This window comes from Cryphonectria parasitica, assembly GCF_011745365.1.
Source record: "Cryphonectria parasitica EP155 unplaced genomic scaffold M406scaffold_4, whole genome shotgun sequence".
In the NCBI taxonomy this organism is placed as follows: Eukaryota; Fungi; Ascomycota; class Sordariomycetes; order Diaporthales; family Cryphonectriaceae; genus Cryphonectria; species Cryphonectria parasitica.
This window is the reverse complement of record NW_024468912.1, coordinates 171570-188448: the sequence shown is the minus strand read 5'-3', so window position 1 is coordinate 188448 and position 16879 is coordinate 171570. Positions and strand designations below refer to the sequence as shown.

Genomic DNA, 16879 nt, shown 5'->3' with positions numbered 1-16879 from the left:
TTTTTTCAACTCACTTATATTCTTGCACATCATGCATTCCAACCTCAACCTTTCGATCTTGGCTCTACTGGCCTCCGCCGCCACGGCCAAGCCCCTCGTTGACAAGAGACAAGAGGACCTTGCATGGGGTCCTATCTGTGGCTTCTACCAGACTACAAGCGAGATCACCGGTACTACCAGCACCATTTTCCCTGGGAAAATGCCCTCGGGCCAGAAGGGGTACATGTTCAACTGGATCGGCATCACAAACACCACAGGTGACCTAGTCCAAAGCGTCGTTGGCAGCTATCCCTCCGGCCTGAGCGAGTGCGAGGGACAGGCCGCTGCCGACACAGCCTGGTGCGTCTCATCCGAGGTTTACGGACTGAACGCTCAAGACCAGACCACCCAGTTTGTGGGCACCAAGACGACGGCCGACGCCAACTATGAGAACGGAATTATCATCAAGTACACTCTGGTCGACAAAGAGACGTACCTATGGAATCAGACCATGCACGACGCAGTCACTGGCACTCTCCTTTCTACTTACCAAAAGACATCGGGCGCCTTCTCGTTGTGGAATACGGCGGTGGAGTTGCAAGATCAAGACGGCAACTCCCCCACAGGCCTTACAGAGGACCAGTATTATTTGAATACGACTATTACTCTCGACCCCGCCGATGCTGGCTATGGCGACATGATGTACACCCAGAACGGCTGCACCCACACGACGCCTACCACTAGCGACGGTGGCAAGACTGTAAGTTGTGCTTCGTAATCTTTCTTTGCCTGTTCGTCTGCTAATGAGTCTTACTTCAAGTGGTACATTGAGAAAATCACTGCTCCTGCTAGTTCTTAGGCATGGCAAAGTGCACGGTTTGTCGTCTAGCAGTTGAGCTTTTCATAAAAGTACTTAGATAAAACCAATTCAAGCCAATATATTTTAGACCTCGATATTCACTTCAGTGTATATTCGTATGCTAAACGTACTCTAGTTGAACACATGATGTGCGAAGACCTAATATATCCAATTATTCTAATTCAACGACACTTCGCTTACTGTTCTGTTATATTCAAAGGAGACTTGGACCAAAAAACCTGCACCCCAGAATCTCCATCCCTTTGAGAATCTCATGGACTCCGCAATTGGTCAAGAATTCTAGGATATCGAAAACAGTTATGTTTCCATCAGTATTGGGTAGTAATGACTTCGAATAAGAAAATGATACAATAATACGCAAGTGATCAACGTTCATGATATTACAAACCATTTAATATGAGGTAGCGAGGCAAGTTCCGTGTAACAAGAACCAGGTGTCAGAACCCAACATTGCACATTCCAGCTTACACTGACCCCGAGTTTGTAAGCCAGAGCGAGCCAGAACTGTGCTTGTGGATCGTTGGATTGATAGATCGTTGGTTTTAATGACTAATGGCTCACCAAGAGAGGTTAGGTAGATCCATAAAGACATCTGATGATCTGATAAGATAATCCATGACAAGAAGCTAGCCCACGATATAGGGAAGCATATCCACTTAAAATAAGACTTAGCAGCATTCCATTGGAAGTCTCTGGCCATACCTGACCCAACAAAATGGGCTGGACAAGCTAGACAGTCCAGAAGAAATCGTATCTCGCATTCAAGGTTAATTTAGAGACATGCCAAGCGGGTTTGGCCCTCTTTTTCGTTCCGATTTCTGTTCGGCCCAGCATAGTCTCGTGTAGAATCGGAAGTTACGCCTATGGTCGAGGAGGGCAGAAAATTTGGCATGCATGCCAAGCTCACAAAAGGGGTGCCAGGCGAGTATATAGTCTTACTGAGCGCTTCAGTCTGATCCGCGTGTTTCCCTTCCTATCATGAGCTGTGTATCTCTTTTCCTCGCCTTGGCTTGGTCGATTTCTCATACTTGAGCGCAATCAGGACAATCAAGCCCTCCTCCCAGCTTCGCACAATGGGTCTCAAGTTCCGAGGAGGTCTCATTGGCCTTAGAAACATTGGCAGTGGTGTGGAAGTTGTTCAAAGCAAACAGAACGATCCCGAGCAGCAGCAGCAGCAAGACGCCTCCGGCAAAGAGCTCGACCCGATCGTAGACACCACCGATGCCGCCGCCCCTTCAACGCATTCGGTCGAGGGAAAAAAGGAACTGCAGTTTGGGGTGCAGGCCGCAGAAGCCACACTCCAGGTATGGTCTAAGAATCATTTGATCACTGCCTATATCTTGTAAGTCGTCATTTATTCTGTGCCTTGCTGGAATCTATGCTACAGTGGTCGAATTCCCTACGGCCAACATCTCTCACAGACCATGATGACTAATTCACTCCATCTGCGCAGTATGTGGCTGATCAACTTCATCAATGCTTTCACATCTGGTGTTGCTGGTACTCTGACCACCTACGCAGTCAGTGAATTTTCCATGCACTCGTTGGTTTCCACTACGAGTATCTTGGCCGGTCTCATTCCCGGTCTTACCAAACTCGCGTTTGCCAAGTTCATCGACAACTTTGGACGGCCTCAGGGTTTCATGCTTGCCGTTGGTGTCATGACTCTTGGCTTGATTATGCTCGCCGCCTGCAACAACGTCGAGACTTATTGCGCCGCCGCCGTCTTCTACTACACTGGCTACTCCTGGATTGATTTCTCAATCACAATCTTCATCGCCGATACATCCAAGCTCAGGAACCGGGCATTCTCGATCGCTTACGTCTCATCCCCGTGGCTCATCACTACCTGGGTGTATGGTCTTGCCTGCGATAGGATCACTGCTGATGGTGGCATCGGCTGGCGTTGGGGATACGGTACCCTTGCCATCGTTGTTCCTATCATCTGTGCTCCTCTTTGGGCTCTGTTCTACTTCAATCAGCGCAAGGCCATCAAAATGGGACTCGTCCACACTAAGCCCCATGATCGTGGCGTTCTTCAGAACATTGTCTTCTACGGAAGGGAGTTCGATATAATCGGTATCCTTCTCGCTGCCGTCGGCTTTGGCCTATTTCTGCTGTCGTTCAGCTTGTACGCGTATCAGACGGACCAGTGGCGCTCCTCCTTGATCATCTGCTTCTTCGTTTTTGGTGGTCTTCTGATTATCACCTTTGTCCTCTGGGAGAGGTTCCTCGCCCCTGTCACATTTGTCCCCTGGTCCCTGATCAAGAATCGCACCGTCTTCTTCACCTATACTATGGTGGCCTCACTTTACACTGCCTGGTACTTGTGGGACAACTACTTCTACTCTTTCTGCATTGTTGTCTTCAATCTGAGCGTGACAAACGCTACCTACATGGGCAACGTCTACACCATAGGAAGTGTCTTTTGGGCCCTCCTCTTCGGTCTTTTCATCCGTTACAATGGTCGCATCAAATGGCCTGCCGTATATTTCGGCGTTCCCATGACCATCCTCGGTGTCGGCTTGATGATTCATTTCCGTCAGCCGAATGTCAACGTTGGTTACGTCGTCATGTGCTTGATCTTCATCGCATTCGGCGGCGGTACGCTCGTAATCTGCGAGCAGATGACTGTTATGGCAGTCTCAAAGCATGAGGACATTCCTGCTGTTATTGCTATGGAGGGCATGGTAGCTAATATGGGACAAGCTATCGGATCGACTGTGGCCGCAGCTATGTGGACTGGTATCTTCCCCGAGAAGCTTGCCCAATATCTTCCCGCTGATGCTCAGTCGTCCTTGACTGAGATCTATGGTAGCATTGATGTCCAGTCCTCGTATCCGATTGGCAGTGCCACTCGTACCGGTATTATGAACGCCTATGGGGCGACCCAAAAGTTGATGCTGATCACCGCTGCTTGCCTTTATACCATCACTTGGGCCAGCACCTTCATGTGGGAAAGCATCAACGTCAAGGAGATTAAGCAGTTCAGCGGTACTATTATGTGGTAAATTGCTATCCCACCGATGGTATCAGATGATGTTACAAGAGAAATTCTATTACCTTCATCAGACAGGATTTTATAGTCTTAAGGACTATAAAGCCTTAGTGTTAAGAGCTTTCTGCTTGAGGTTTGAATCATGCTACATATTATGATCTCTTGAAGTCTTTCAATTGATCAGGTAATAGCGGACGATACACCCTTCATGCCTGGAGCCGACTGACGTTATGGCCATGCTTCACACGCGGGCATTGATGCTGGAGCCAGATCATACTATATTGAGTTCGAGCTTGTAGTAAGAAACTCTCCTCCTATATATCCTCATAGTCGACCGGATGTTAGATACTCCGGAACATGATGTGATGTGCAACAGTGGGGATGAGAGAAACTTCCGATCCTAGCCGCTGCATGTTGAAAATCACTCCACCCATCCACGAGATGATAATTCGTGGTCCTGGTCATCCCTGTCCTGGAGAGGATGTCTTACTCGCATTGGTAGGCTGCCATAGAACTAAAGGTGTAGGATGTCATAGGTCTTGACAGACACCTTGGCGGCGAACTCGACTTTCTCATCATGTCATCCTCGCTTATGGTCCTGAATTGCAACGCTTCTTGAGGGAAGTACGCCCTGGAACAGTATTCAGGATGGGACTGGCTTGCCATCTGACCACCCATGGGAAGCCCGCGGTGTCTCCTTCTGAGCCGTGGCTGACGTACGCTAGCTATATGCCGAGTGCAGAACAGGCCTTTGGTAATAGGAGTACTGTCTTTCTCGGCTTCAATTCCATCCAAATGGCCCAGATCTTACGTTTAGCCAAGAAAAAACAAATGCGGTGCGTCATGCTATATACTCGTGTGGATGCTTCCCAGGTATTAATCGGGAGGCCGCAAAACGTCACAGCTTCCAATTTTGGCTTCTTGCGAGACAGGTCATGTTCTCATCTATGAGCGACATCGCAGGGTGCGCGTATGCATGCATGCAGCCATGATGGAGGTTAAGCATATACCATCTTCAACATTGATAATCCCATCGTTGCTCAGAAGTCTCGCCACCAACGGTCCCTCCCTTACACTTGCGGGGCGACAGTCATCATCCTAATCCCCATTATATACACAGCCACTATGCGAAATTTTCAGTCTTTCGGAAAAATAGACATTTGTTTTCATTGGCATTTGACTATGGACCTGGAGCGCTCAACAATGATAGTCTAAGCTACCTATCGTCGATGACCGTTTGGTTGTGGAGTGGGATGTAGTGTTCGACCTCGACCGAATATTCAGTCAAACGACCCATTTGGACTTGAATGCGTGGTAGATTCGGAAGCTGACCTAGACTGGGTGCCCAAGCTAATCCCAGCCTGTGCCGTCAATCTGCAGGCCTGGTTTCCTTTTGAATATGGGGAACGATTAGAAGGCCGATCGCGATGAAGGCACTGATAATCGTCTTGCACTTCTCCCTTTGCTTGAGTCCGCGTCTTGATGTCATCCTTGAACGCGTCCAGGCGGTTAAGAGCCCATATCTGTGGTCTTCTTTGCTGGGGCACAACCGCTCTTCCGGGCTTGGTTCACACGAGTGAAAGTTGCAGTAGTTCGTCACCATCGACGTGCCAACAGTGCCAACACCAGACACGCCGACAGCCGGACAGCGCTGCTGTCCGTAACCCATCCGCTGTACTGGATCCTTTGCGCACCTTTATCATCCGCCCTAATGCCAAGCGATGAGGTCGAGAGGCAGCTGGCAACGAGGCAATGTCAAGCTAGAATCGCGGGGCGAATTGAGGTGTATGGGAGACCATGAAGACAGGGCTGTACACTCGCTGTTGGTTCAGTGATAATGGTGATCACCAATCAAATTGGCCTGGTTAGGCAGCTGGGAATGTGATGCCCAGAGGCGCGCGCGCATTAATAAACTTTGTAGCGTCTTGGCATACAATCGTTCCACTCGGTTTCCCCTGAATATACTTGCTAATTACTATTTTTACGCAAGTAACTACCGTGCTGCCATGCCGGCTTGTTGTTATAAATTATGACTTGTACTATGGCCGTGCTTAAGGACCAATCGGTGTGGTTCATCCGTTCCTACCCACCGGGTCTGCCAGGTGGGGGTTCCGCCGGCTACCGTGGTTCCGGCAAGTGGGGCTCCGCCCAGCGTGGGTGACGTTGTACGGAGTACTATTGTACAACAAGTACCGAACATAGGTCCCTGGTGTGATAGGGCTCGAACCAGTGCTCCGACATTGAGCCCAGAGCCCGGCGGAAATAGCCGACGGTGTGAAGTAAAGATCACTTTGCTGATCTGTCGTGTCTAGATTGCTGGCAGAGCCAGGTCCGGATGACAATCCGTGATTGTGGACCGAAGCAGAACATTCAAGTAGCCCACCATGCACGGATGCCAACATGTCAGACAGAAGTATTGTCATCAATGAGATCATATTATAAAGGTAGGTCTTATCAACGGGGGTGTAACCAGTTTATAAGGGTCGTATGTTTGACGAGCTTAAAGCTTTCGATGCTCTTTCGACTATCCTTGTAGATTACCGTTGCCTAGGGTTTACGAAGAACAAGATGTCAAACTCACCATCTACTTCGCCGATCGAGGGTCAAGACCCACTCGATCCAATTTGACTTTAATCCCCCCCCCCCAAAAAAGTTAATTTATGAAGGGATTATGCAGCTCTTGGCAGGTCTTCTTCTACTATAGTACATATAACACATGCACGACGAACAAGGACACACAGCAGGCGTCAGATATATCAGCAGCCGTTCTCCCACTACTTACATCTTTTCCAGTCATCTAAATTCATCTTACAGGACAAACTTGTTATTTCCAAGATGCGGTCACTCTCCGGATGGTATTGGCTCCAGGCTCTTGCTGCGTCGACTGCTGTCGATGCAGCATCTTGTCCCTTTGCCGGGCAGCAGCAAGCAAACTCAGCTGTGCCGAGGAGTCACCACGGATTGAGCCGTCGTGCCGACAATTCTACAAGCACTCCCTTTGGTACATGTCCGGTCAAAAGTGACGTTGCAGGCGGTGGAACAAGGACTTGGGACTGGTGGCCGTGCAAGCTCAATCTCCATGTTCTCCGCCAGGATACTGCCGAGTCTAACCCCTATGGCGGTGGCTTTGATTATGCATCAGCGTTCAGCTCACTAGACTGTAAGTCTCCTCTGCTTACTATAATATAACAACGGAAATCCTGGGTCGCTGACGATAGTACTCCTCAATAGTTGATGCAGTCAAGTCTGACCTGCGGGCGTTGTTAACAGAATCGCAAGACTGGTGGCCCGCTGATTTTGGTTCCTATGGCGGATTGTTCATACGCATGGCCTGGCATAGCGCTGGGACCTATCGTGCTTTCGATGGTCGAGGCGGCGCAGGAATGGTATGTAGATTCTCTTCAATCGTACGCCTAGGGGCTGCTTTGTGCTGACTCGGTTTCCTTTAGGGCCAACAACGCTATGCGCCTCTCGAGTCGTGGCCTGACAATGCAAACTTGGACAAGGCGCGACGCCTAGTGTGGCCCATCAAACAAAAATACGGCAGGAAGATCTCGTGGGGTGACCTGATCGTACTCGCCGGAAACGTAGCCCTGGAGTCCTTCGAGTTTCCGACATTTGGGTACGCTGGAGGCCGCGTTGATACTTGGCAAGCGGATGAGGCCATCTATTGGGGCTCCGAAACAGCTTGGTTTCCCGAGGGGGATGACCAACGGTACAATGGCAGCACCGACATCTACGCTCGAGCAGACGAGCTTGAGGTGCCGCTGGCCAACACGAACATGGGGTTAATCTACGTGGACCCTGTTGGACCTCATGGTATTCCAGATCCCAAGGCATCGGCCGTGGATATTCGCACCACGTTTGGCCGCATGGGAATGGATGATCAAGAGACAGTTGCCTTGATCGCCGGCGGGCACGCATTTGGTACGTTGTCTAGGGACGCATGTTTGAGGATGAAGTAAGCCACACAGTACACTAACAGTCTACACAGGCAAGACACACGGGGCCGCGAGTAGCACTGATTACGTCGGTCCAGCACCGGATGCTGCTGGTATCGAAGACCAGCTGCTTGGTTGGGCCAACAGTTACAAATCTGGTGTCGGCCCTGACGCTATAACTTCTGGCCTAGAAGTTGTGTGGACCAAGACGCCAACAAAATGGAGCAATGACTACCTGCACAGTCTGCTGCAAAACACATGGACTCTCCAGACGGGCCCTGGTGGTGCATGGCAGTGGATCGCGCTGAACGGCACGAAGGATTACCCAAGCCCCTTCTCTAACACTACGTTCAACCTTCCAAGGATGTTGACTTCCGATCTCGCTTTAAGGGAAGATCCGATTTACTATAACATCTCTTTGATGTACATGAACAATTTCACGCAACTCACGGAGGACTTCTCCAGAGCTTGGTAAGTGCCCATCGTTCCCGGCTCGGAGGATTCATTCTGGGGCCCCATCAGATCATAAATCACAACCGGCATAGCATTATGTGGCATGTAACTGACGTTTCTGATAGGTTCAAACTGACTCACCGCGACATGGGCCCGCGATCTCGCTACTTGGGCCCCGAGGTTCCGGCTGAAAAACTTATCTGGCAAGACCCTTTGCCCGAATCGAACGGTACAACACTCAGCGATTCCGATATCTCGTCTCTGAAACAGCAAATCTTGGACTCCGGCTTGAGCCGGTCGGAGTTGATTTCTGTGTCCTGGGCATCAGCGTCCACATTTCGCCACACAGACAAGCGCGGCGGTGCCAACGGTGCACGTATCCGCTTGGAGCCTCAAGTAAGCTGGGCCGTCAATACCGGCTCTGGCACAAACCTGTCCAAGGTTCTGAGCACACTTGAGGCGATCCAGAGCTCTTACAGCACCAGTTCGAAACAGGTCTCTTTGGCAGACTTGATTGTTCTGGGTGGGAGCGCAGCTGTCGAGCAGGCCGCTCACGACGCCGGCTTTGCCAATGTCACGGTACCGTTCCTCCCGGGTCGAGTGGATGCCACTCAGGACCAAACAGATATCGACGCATTTGGATATTTGGAGCCACAGGTAGACGGGTTCCGCAACTACGGCCAGGGGACAGCTCGCGCTAGGACTGAAGCAGTCTTGGTGGACAGAGCGAACCTCATCGGCTTGACGCCTCCAGAATTGACAGTCCTCATTGGGGGCTTGCGTGTCCTGAACACGAACTATGACGGGTCGAGCCATGGCGTCCTCACGGATACCCCGGGACATTTGACAACAGATTTCTTCGTGAATCTCCTCGATATCAGGACGAAATGGTCTGGTATCGATGGAGACGAGGTCTTTCAAGGAACCGATCGATCAACTGGAGCGCAGAAATGGACTGCCACTCGGAATGATCTTATCTTCAGCTCTCATGACGAGCTTCGTGCTCTGTCAGAAGTTTATGCAATGGCTGACTCGGGAGAGATGTTTGTCCAACACTTTGTGGCTGCTTGGAGCAAAGTGATGAACGCGGATCGATTTGATGTATAGAATTGATAGAGCTCAGAGCTACGTGCAGTTTTATGAGTTTCATATATTCCAGTTTGTATAGTACTCTACGCAATACACCGCTCGAATGACCGGCATGCAACTAGTCATGTACATAGCTTTGTGTCTAATTACCACATTGCGAAGTCATCCCAAGTTGTTCACACATATTGATCCTTGGGCACTTTGCTCAGCACAGCCCAAGAACATAGATAAGCTCAGTCACAGCCCCGCCGGAAAGTACAGGGGAGCGGGAAAGTGCATTCATACTACATGCTGACTGATTCTAGCAGGCTTATAAGTGAGACGCAAGCGAAAGATAGACGTCACTTCCAGGACCTACGACAATGGCAGCGAGTACGGGAGTTTGCGCTCTTCTTCATCGGAGAAAGTTGTCTATACCTGCATACGGAGAAGGGGTATTGGACAAAGCACCCGGCAAGCGAGCGCATGATCAGTACCCACTAAGGATGCCGAGGCGCGCGCGCACACACACACACACATATATATACATTTGTGATGGTATGTGCGCGCGCGTGTTATCGGAAAATAGCCTTTCACTAAGTTGCTCCGAAATAGCCATGCTGGCTATGACATGGGTATGCCTTTGTCCAACCCCATTTTCAACGCACCAGCTAGTCGCTCAATATCAATAACATTATTGTAAAACCCCAACGACACTCGGACGCCCAATCGATATGCGGTTACATGGATTCCGCAACCATTTAGGTGAAGCGCCCATGCGCCATCTAACAAGTCCAGGACATACAAATGCGGTGCATGTCCCTCTCGATCCGAGGGGCCAACAATCCTGATACCCAGCTTCTTGCATTCGATACGTAGTTTGTCTCCGAGGCTGTACAAATATTCTTCAACGTCTGAGGGGTCAAGATAGTCCAGATAGAAACTCAAGTAAGCTTTAGCCGCGGAGGTACCGATGAGGCAAAGGTTAAGGTGCTCGAATCTCTTTGCGCTCGGATGGAAGACAATAGGGTCGTTCGGGACCAGCAAGTCGCTGCGTGCATTGCTGACGGCGCCGTAGCCAACAACCGGAGGAACAGGGTCAAGCGCCTTCAAGACGTCTGCATCCACATACATGCAGGCAATGCCAGTCGGACAGTGGAGGCCCTTGTGCAAGCTGAAGGCGGCCGCCGATACCCCCAAAGCCTGGACATCCACCGCGGCGAAGCCGACCTGTTGGGTAAGATCGGCCAAAACGTGGATGCCGCGTGGCCTGAAAGCCGCACAAATGCTCGCAACGTCGTTTTTCTGTCCGCTGTGGAACATAATGGAGCTCAGTCCTATGGCTCGCGTTCGTTTGTCCACAAAGGGCGCGAAGGTCTCGGCAGTTGCAGCGGTGACTCGGCCCGTTCGCAGCGCCTCATCCGCAGTCAGGACCTGCCGTACTTCCAGCCCAGCTCCTCGTAGGGCCATCCATCCATAAGCGTGGTTGGGATGCTCGGTATCGAGGATGACGACGTTGTCTCCAGGCTGAAAAGATACGGAGCGGATGAAGTTTCCCAGGGCTTCCGTGGTGTCCCTGGTGAAGGCAATGGATGAAGGGGTTGCATTGATGTACTTTGCCAGCAGCACACGGGCGTCTTCGGCCGCAGCCTGCCACCCCGGCTTTGGGTGAGGGTCGTGGAGTGACTCGTGAGAGTACTTTGCCAGTGCCTCATGGACGATCAGGTTGGAGGGTGGTGCGAATGACGAATTGAGGTATACGACATCGGGTTGGGAAACCAATGGTACAAGCCGGCGATAGTAGAAGAATTTCGCAGTAAGAAGTGACACATTGGTCGTCGAACTTGAAGCACTATCAATAGGGTCTACGGCCATCCTGCCGGTATCCAGGATCTGCGCTGTAGCCATTGCAAGGTTATTGACGAGCAATTGAATTTCGACTCTGGTGGATGTCTATTGCTGAAAAGTTGCACCAAGCCTCGACAAGTCTGACCAATATATAGATTTTGAACCACAGCAACACAGATGCTTCTCGCTCAGGTGCTTAGTCTCCAGAATTACATTATCTGATCATGATAAACTCTCATTGACTTCATGCATATACTCGCTAAACCTTGAAACATTTTGTAAAATACAGCTTTATCAAGCGAGACGCTGATTAGAGCTCGGAGTTGAACCTCCATTTATCAAATCCATCCAAATGATTGTATAAATTTGGGCGTGAGTCTAGATAAAGCCCACCTTATCGTGTTTTAGCATGTTCACGGAGTTCAAACTCCATGGCCCCACGTCGACGCAACACGCAAGCCCGAAGAGACATTCAAGGTGCGGCAGCAACAACAAATTGGTCTTGGTACGATCAACCACAAAATGGGTTCTTGGTATGAGTGTGCCTTATACCAACACAGAGCTGATCGGCGCGACCAAATCTAGCACCTCGGCAGCTGCTAGCCCCTTCGTCATTGCCGTGCAGCTGGCACACATTTCGGTCTTTCCAGACGTAGTAAACGCTTGTCTGCTAGTCTTCGTGATCAGCGCAGCAGACAGCGACATATACGTCGGCTCGCGGACACTTTACGGCCTGGCACGCGATGGACAGGCCCCTCGTATCTTTCAGTGCACCAACACCAAGGGTGTGCCGCTTTGGGGCATTGGCCTAACCAGTCTGTTCACGACGCTCGCTTACATGAACGTCACTGAAGACTCTTCTACAGTTTTTGGGTATCTAATCAGCTTAGTTACTGTATTTGGTCTTTTTATCTCCAAAGGCTGGAGCACATCATGCCCCAGTCGATGTTGAATATGATAAGGTGTTTCTCTGTAGCTTGGTGAAAGCGGATCGGGTGGCTGGCCTCAACTCGGATCATCGTCACTGTATTGACGCTACCCCTACTCTGGCCCGCCCATGGCCAACGCCGCGGACTGGAGCTCTTCGTCGTTGAAGTTTGATTTTTCCGAGGTTGGCCTGACCATTGGCGTCTCCTGCTTGTGCGTCGCTTGGCAGACACTGGTGATGCTGACCGCGGTGCTGTCGTATTCAGACAGTACCTTGTTCTTGTGGTCACTAGCCTTCTTCAAATGGATGTATCGTTTCTTCTCCTACTCTGGGAGGCTTGAAGACTCGCTTCAGTGCTGTCTCAACATCGACTCAAACTGAGCCTGGTCAGCTACGATCTGTGCACGCGGTTGCTCTCTTTTCACGAGCTCAGTGTTTGCGGCGACCGTATTTGCGAACTCGGTCTGCTTGTTCTGTATAGCCTTAGCCATTAAATTGATCCTACTATGGCCAGGTCATTCAGCGAGCAGCATTCGGCGATGGAGGGGCTTGCTGAGAGGCAGGTCAGGCTGGGGAAACCCAAGACGGTGACCTGCACTTATCTTAAACCGAGCAAGAACGTGCCCACAAGTCCACGTCGAAATTTCAGCGTTTCTGGCGCTGTTTGACTCCATAAAGACTTCCTCAAGTAGTGTAATGTAATTGTCAGGGGAAACAGGCACATAAGTGAGGTGAGAGGGTGTGAATGGTGTAATTGCTTACTTGTTGTTCAGTTGCAACGAACCTATCGAGCATAGCCTTCCACTTCTCTCCGCCGAGCTTAATGTTTCGTAAGCAATATTGTCTGCTGCTACCTCAAGTATCCGCTCATTTAGTGATCTCAGGTGGCAGACCCTCGTACTTCCAGAGCTTAATCATAGCCTTTCAAGCCCGTTAGAACGATTCAGCGATAGTGGGTCGCATATAGGGGGCGGCCGCTACATCGTTAAACGGCCCATTGATTCTGCATCTCTGCGGCACAGGTCTGCAAATGCAAGCAATATGGTATGTTATGTCCCACGTACTGCAGTAGCGTAGAGGCACATCAAGCCAGAAGTACACCAACTACAGCACTAGAGTGATCAAAAAAGCGCTAGGGGAAATCTGGATATACCGGTTGGTGCCTAAGACGGCCGCTCATTACTTGTAGCATCCATATTTCATAAAAACGCCTCTAGCTCTGTGAACGAAGGAACTGCTGTTCCCAACTAGTATCTCGTCATACGTTCCCCTTGCTTGCCCCATCTACATCCATTTCCCGCTTGATTCTTCCTGAGTTGCACCCCACATCAGGTCACACTGCAGGTGTCACCGTCAAATATTCAGTATCCATTCTGCCCGGCACGCCAAAGCGGTTTGGCTACAGTAATTACTCTGAAAATCCAACCCCAGTATTGACATGGCAGCCACCATTCTTATCACAGGAGCCAACAGCTCGCTACCTTTCCCTCTCGTCGATTATCTGCTCAAGCATTTGCCTGACTTGACGCTCGTGCTCCACGGTTCGCAACGCCGGGGACGGCGATGCAAACACCGCCACGTTACGCAAAGCCATTGCCAACTCTCCTGAAGCCCAAGTTTTTGTCAGAGAGCTCGACCTTAGTTCCCTTTCCACAGTGCATAACTTTAGCCACCGCATTGCAACTGAGGTCGCCGAAAATTCCATTCCCCGGCTCGCCAGCATCATATGCGCCGCCTATCATTGGAACCTTGTTGGCCCGATGCAGCTGACCAGCGATGGCTATGAGATGACAGTACAGGTCTCGTACCTCTCGCACGTGGCACTTGTCCTCCGCCTGCTCGGCAGCTTTCGCGCCCAAGCCGGGGGCCGGATCATCTTGTTCACAAGTGATGGTCACGAGTCGGGCAAGAACCAGCTGGAGCAAATACCGCCGTCGATGTCCGCCGAGGCAGCCCAACTCGACCTTCTCGTCAAGCCCGGCGCTGACGACTCATCGGCTGATGCACTCGGCCATGGTTTTCATCGCTATGCGAACGCCAAGCTCGCTCTGGTCATGTGGACACATGCGCTGAACCGCCGCCTTCAGCGCGATGACAAGCTGAAGAACATCACCGCTGTCGTCATGAACCCCGGAAATCTATCAGATTCGCGTGCGTTGCGGGTGAACACCCCTCTCAAGCTGGTCATCCTGTCTAATTTTGTAGTACGGCCCTTGCGGCCCTTGCTGAATATGAGTACGTTATTCTCGTCCAAGAAGACCCTCCTTCTTTCTCGTCGTCCCCGTGGAGACCAACCGGGGACATTCACCTTAGAAAACTCTAACGCGTCTGCGAAGCTGTGGATCCTACCGCACGCACCGCCAATGCAGCCGCAGTCGACGTTGCCCGCCTAGCCACCAACAAGGCTCACCCTGGCCACCGTGGCTATTTCACGCTTCTCAAACCGGACCAGGGCTCGGACGACAGCCGGGACGAGGCGACGCAAGAGGCTTTGTGGACGAGAACCGCGAAATGGGTAGGCATCACGTCGCAAGACACAGCGCTGGGTTCCTTGATTGAATAAGATACTCTCGAGGGCCTCAAATCTACTGCAATGCCGGTTGTGACATTGCTGGGAGGACTTTAGTTCTATAACCTGTCCGGACTCGGCGTTTTCGTTCTAGCTAAAGTTTTCGAAACAAGAATCCATCATTCTGAAGCTTTTGGAAGACTTGGTCAGAGTCGTATTTGTCCGCAATATTCTTAAGCTTTGCAATGTTTTCGGCACCATACGTGGCCAGAGGGTCTTGGTCTCTTGATGCGTCCTTCGTGTCGAAGTAGTCAAGATATAGCCCGCGTTTTTCACCCAGCTCCTTCCACTTCGCCGTCGTGGAAATCGACACGTTGCGAACCGTGTCATCATCAGCCGCACCGTTCCAATCGATTAGAGTCGTCCACCCTGTTCAAGTTTGTCAGTCTGCACATAATGAGGTGGGGTTCGTTAGTAAGAGAGTCTTCTCCTACATTGATGTTGTTCCGCCAGGATACCCATTGGATTCCCCCCCCCCCCCCTTCGCCACGCCGGCTTCGACGAGTTGTCAGATCCATACACAGCGGCGGTTACAAATCCTATTCCGACGTCGTATTCTTTCGCTGTCGCTAAATAAATCATCATTTGTCCAACAGTCCCCAACCTAAATCTTTCCACTTGTATGCTCAACGAACTGAGTTTTCCCTCCCATCACACGATTATTCCATCAGCTATTCCCCCTTTAGTGCGCTATCAATCGTGAACTTTTCAACGACTTTGCGTCCTAATTTCAGGGTTGCTGTAAACGAAGATTGTTTTATTCAATGTTCGCGCTTACTCCAAAGACATTAGAGACTCGTGTTCCTTTCCAAGGCCTTCCTGAAGATTGGTAGTAATAGTTTGCGCCCAACGGGCTATCCAACCATCTCGGCCGTTCTTGCTGTCCTCAATAAAGCTCACTCTTTTTCTCCACCATTCCAAATGTGTTTCGGCTAGTGCCCCGCCGCCTTTGGGATCGAACAAACCAGCGCTTACATCGATGAGATCGGGACGCTCCAGGTTTCTCCAGAATGCTGTAGCTCCGCAACGAGAGCAGAAATGACGGAAGACATCACGCGAAGACTCGTATTGAGAAACAAGACTGACACCTGAGCCTATTCCACCGCCGAGTTGGTTGGCGTCAAGTTCATGCCACTCTTGACCTGTTGGCAGATTTAGACAAATGAAGATGTTCTTGCGCGGGATGAAGGCCCAGGTCTGGATCTCGAAGCCAGTTATTAGTCTGCATGACCGACATGCGCAGGTGCCAGCAAGGTATCTAAATCGACCAGATGCTGTCCGTATCCACCACTTTTCGTTGTCTGGATTCGCCAGAACGGAATTCGGAGTTCTTGCAAAGGGCTCAAGCAGGTCTGCATATGGCGACCACGGGGCTCGATCTCCTTCAAGGTCAGATTGACTTGCCTGGCAGACTCTGAGCTGCAGTTGACCACAAGCACAATGACCTTGCAAGTCACTCGGTTGTATAGGAGTAGTTGCTGAGATTGCGTTCCCGAACGGCCCAGGGAATAAATACTTGAGGAGCCCGCCATCATTGGCGTAAGATCTGGTCGGCGTCGCCGAAATAACCTGAGATTCTGGTGGTGAGTCAATGATGCTTCCTGTAGCGACCGACCATTGACACTCATTCCCCTCGAATGCTTGGTGAATGCGGTCGGTTGTGCTCTCGGAAGTACCAAAGGTCTTATATGTCTGCTTGAAGAGGTGACAGCCACAAATCGCACAGAACCATCGCCGAGACGCCTCGGGTCCATTGGCACAAACACAGTCAAAACATCGGAGCCCATCAGTGATGCGTGGTCGGAGGACGGTGAGATACGAGACAACCAGAGTGCCTGAGATGTGGCGGCAGGATTCACAGTCGCAAAACTCGATGACTGGCTTCATACCGCCTTCTGACTCTATCAGACGTAATTGAAGACTTTGTCGATGCGCTCCACAGTGGCACGTTATCGTGAGAGAGGTGGATGACTCCTTTACCGTATCGCCTTCTGGTTTGTGATGGGAAGTCACTCCACGAACTTGCCCACTGAGTTGATCCATCGTCTATCGAAAATTGTGACCCTTTTTCTCTTTTGTGAGGGAGCTATGGGGGCGGGGGGTGATGTGGAAATGAATTGTGATGTACAAAGATTTGGACAAAGGATGATTTTGATGTCACTGTGACAGACTCTGCCTGGATAAATTTGCAATGTGACAAAAGCAAAGACTTGCC

The 16879-nt window shown here is 50.7% G+C and overlaps 7 protein-coding genes across 7 annotated transcripts; 5 read left to right on the top strand and 2 right to left on the bottom strand.

Moving 5' to 3' along the window:
* Nucleotides 1-31: 31 nt before the first annotated feature.
* M406DRAFT_67753 (uncharacterized protein) lies at nucleotides 32-986 on the top strand (the record flags this gene model as incomplete). Its single annotated transcript, XM_040925092.1, has 2 exons — nucleotides 32-739; nucleotides 975-986. The coding sequence occupies 2 exons, from the start codon at nucleotides 32-34 to the stop codon at nucleotides 984-986; spliced, it is 720 nt and encodes a 239-aa protein (XP_040776258.1).
* A 946-nt stretch (nucleotides 987-1932) lies between these two features.
* Nucleotides 1933-3870, top strand: M406DRAFT_256740 (uncharacterized protein; the record flags this gene model as incomplete). The annotated part of the gene is made up of 2 exons (XM_040917120.1): nucleotides 1933-2201; nucleotides 2313-3870. The coding sequence occupies 2 exons, from the start codon at nucleotides 1933-1935 to the stop codon at nucleotides 3868-3870; spliced, it is 1827 nt and encodes a 608-aa protein (XP_040776257.1).
* Nucleotides 3871-6692: 2822 nt separating this feature from the next.
* On the top strand, nucleotides 6693-9358 carry M406DRAFT_38584 (uncharacterized protein; the record flags this gene model as incomplete). Its single annotated transcript, XM_040924064.1, has 5 exons — nucleotides 6693-7017; nucleotides 7089-7243; nucleotides 7307-7784; nucleotides 7852-8269; nucleotides 8377-9358. 5 exons carry the CDS (start codon nucleotides 6693-6695, stop codon nucleotides 9356-9358), a joined length of 2358 nt encoding a protein of 785 aa, XP_040776256.1.
* Nucleotides 9359-9943: 585 nt separating this feature from the next.
* M406DRAFT_338785 (uncharacterized protein) lies at nucleotides 9944-11194 on the bottom strand (the record flags this gene model as incomplete). The annotated part of the gene is made up of 1 exon (XM_040921385.1): nucleotides 9944-11194. One exon carries the CDS (start codon nucleotides 11192-11194, stop codon nucleotides 9944-9946), a length of 1251 nt encoding a protein of 416 aa, XP_040776255.1.
* A 508-nt stretch (nucleotides 11195-11702) lies between these two features.
* Nucleotides 11703-12119, top strand: M406DRAFT_37968 (uncharacterized protein; the record flags this gene model as incomplete). Its single annotated transcript, XM_040924041.1, has 1 exon — nucleotides 11703-12119. The coding sequence occupies one exon, from the start codon at nucleotides 11703-11705 to the stop codon at nucleotides 12117-12119; it is 417 nt and encodes a 138-aa protein (XP_040776254.1).
* A 1414-nt stretch (nucleotides 12120-13533) lies between these two features.
* On the top strand, nucleotides 13534-14658 carry M406DRAFT_338784 (NAD(P)-binding protein; the record flags this gene model as incomplete). The annotated part of the gene is made up of 3 exons (XM_040921384.1): nucleotides 13534-13636; nucleotides 13686-14330; nucleotides 14432-14658. The coding sequence occupies 3 exons, from the start codon at nucleotides 13534-13536 to the stop codon at nucleotides 14656-14658; spliced, it is 975 nt and encodes a 324-aa protein (XP_040776253.1).
* Nucleotides 14659-15438: 780 nt separating this feature from the next.
* Nucleotides 15439-16707, bottom strand: M406DRAFT_257947 (uncharacterized protein; the record flags this gene model as incomplete). Its single annotated transcript, XM_040917202.1, has 2 exons — nucleotides 15439-16120; nucleotides 16181-16707. The coding sequence occupies 2 exons, from the start codon at nucleotides 16705-16707 to the stop codon at nucleotides 15439-15441; spliced, it is 1209 nt and encodes a 402-aa protein (XP_040776252.1).
* Between the last annotated feature and the right edge of the window lie 172 nt (nucleotides 16708-16879).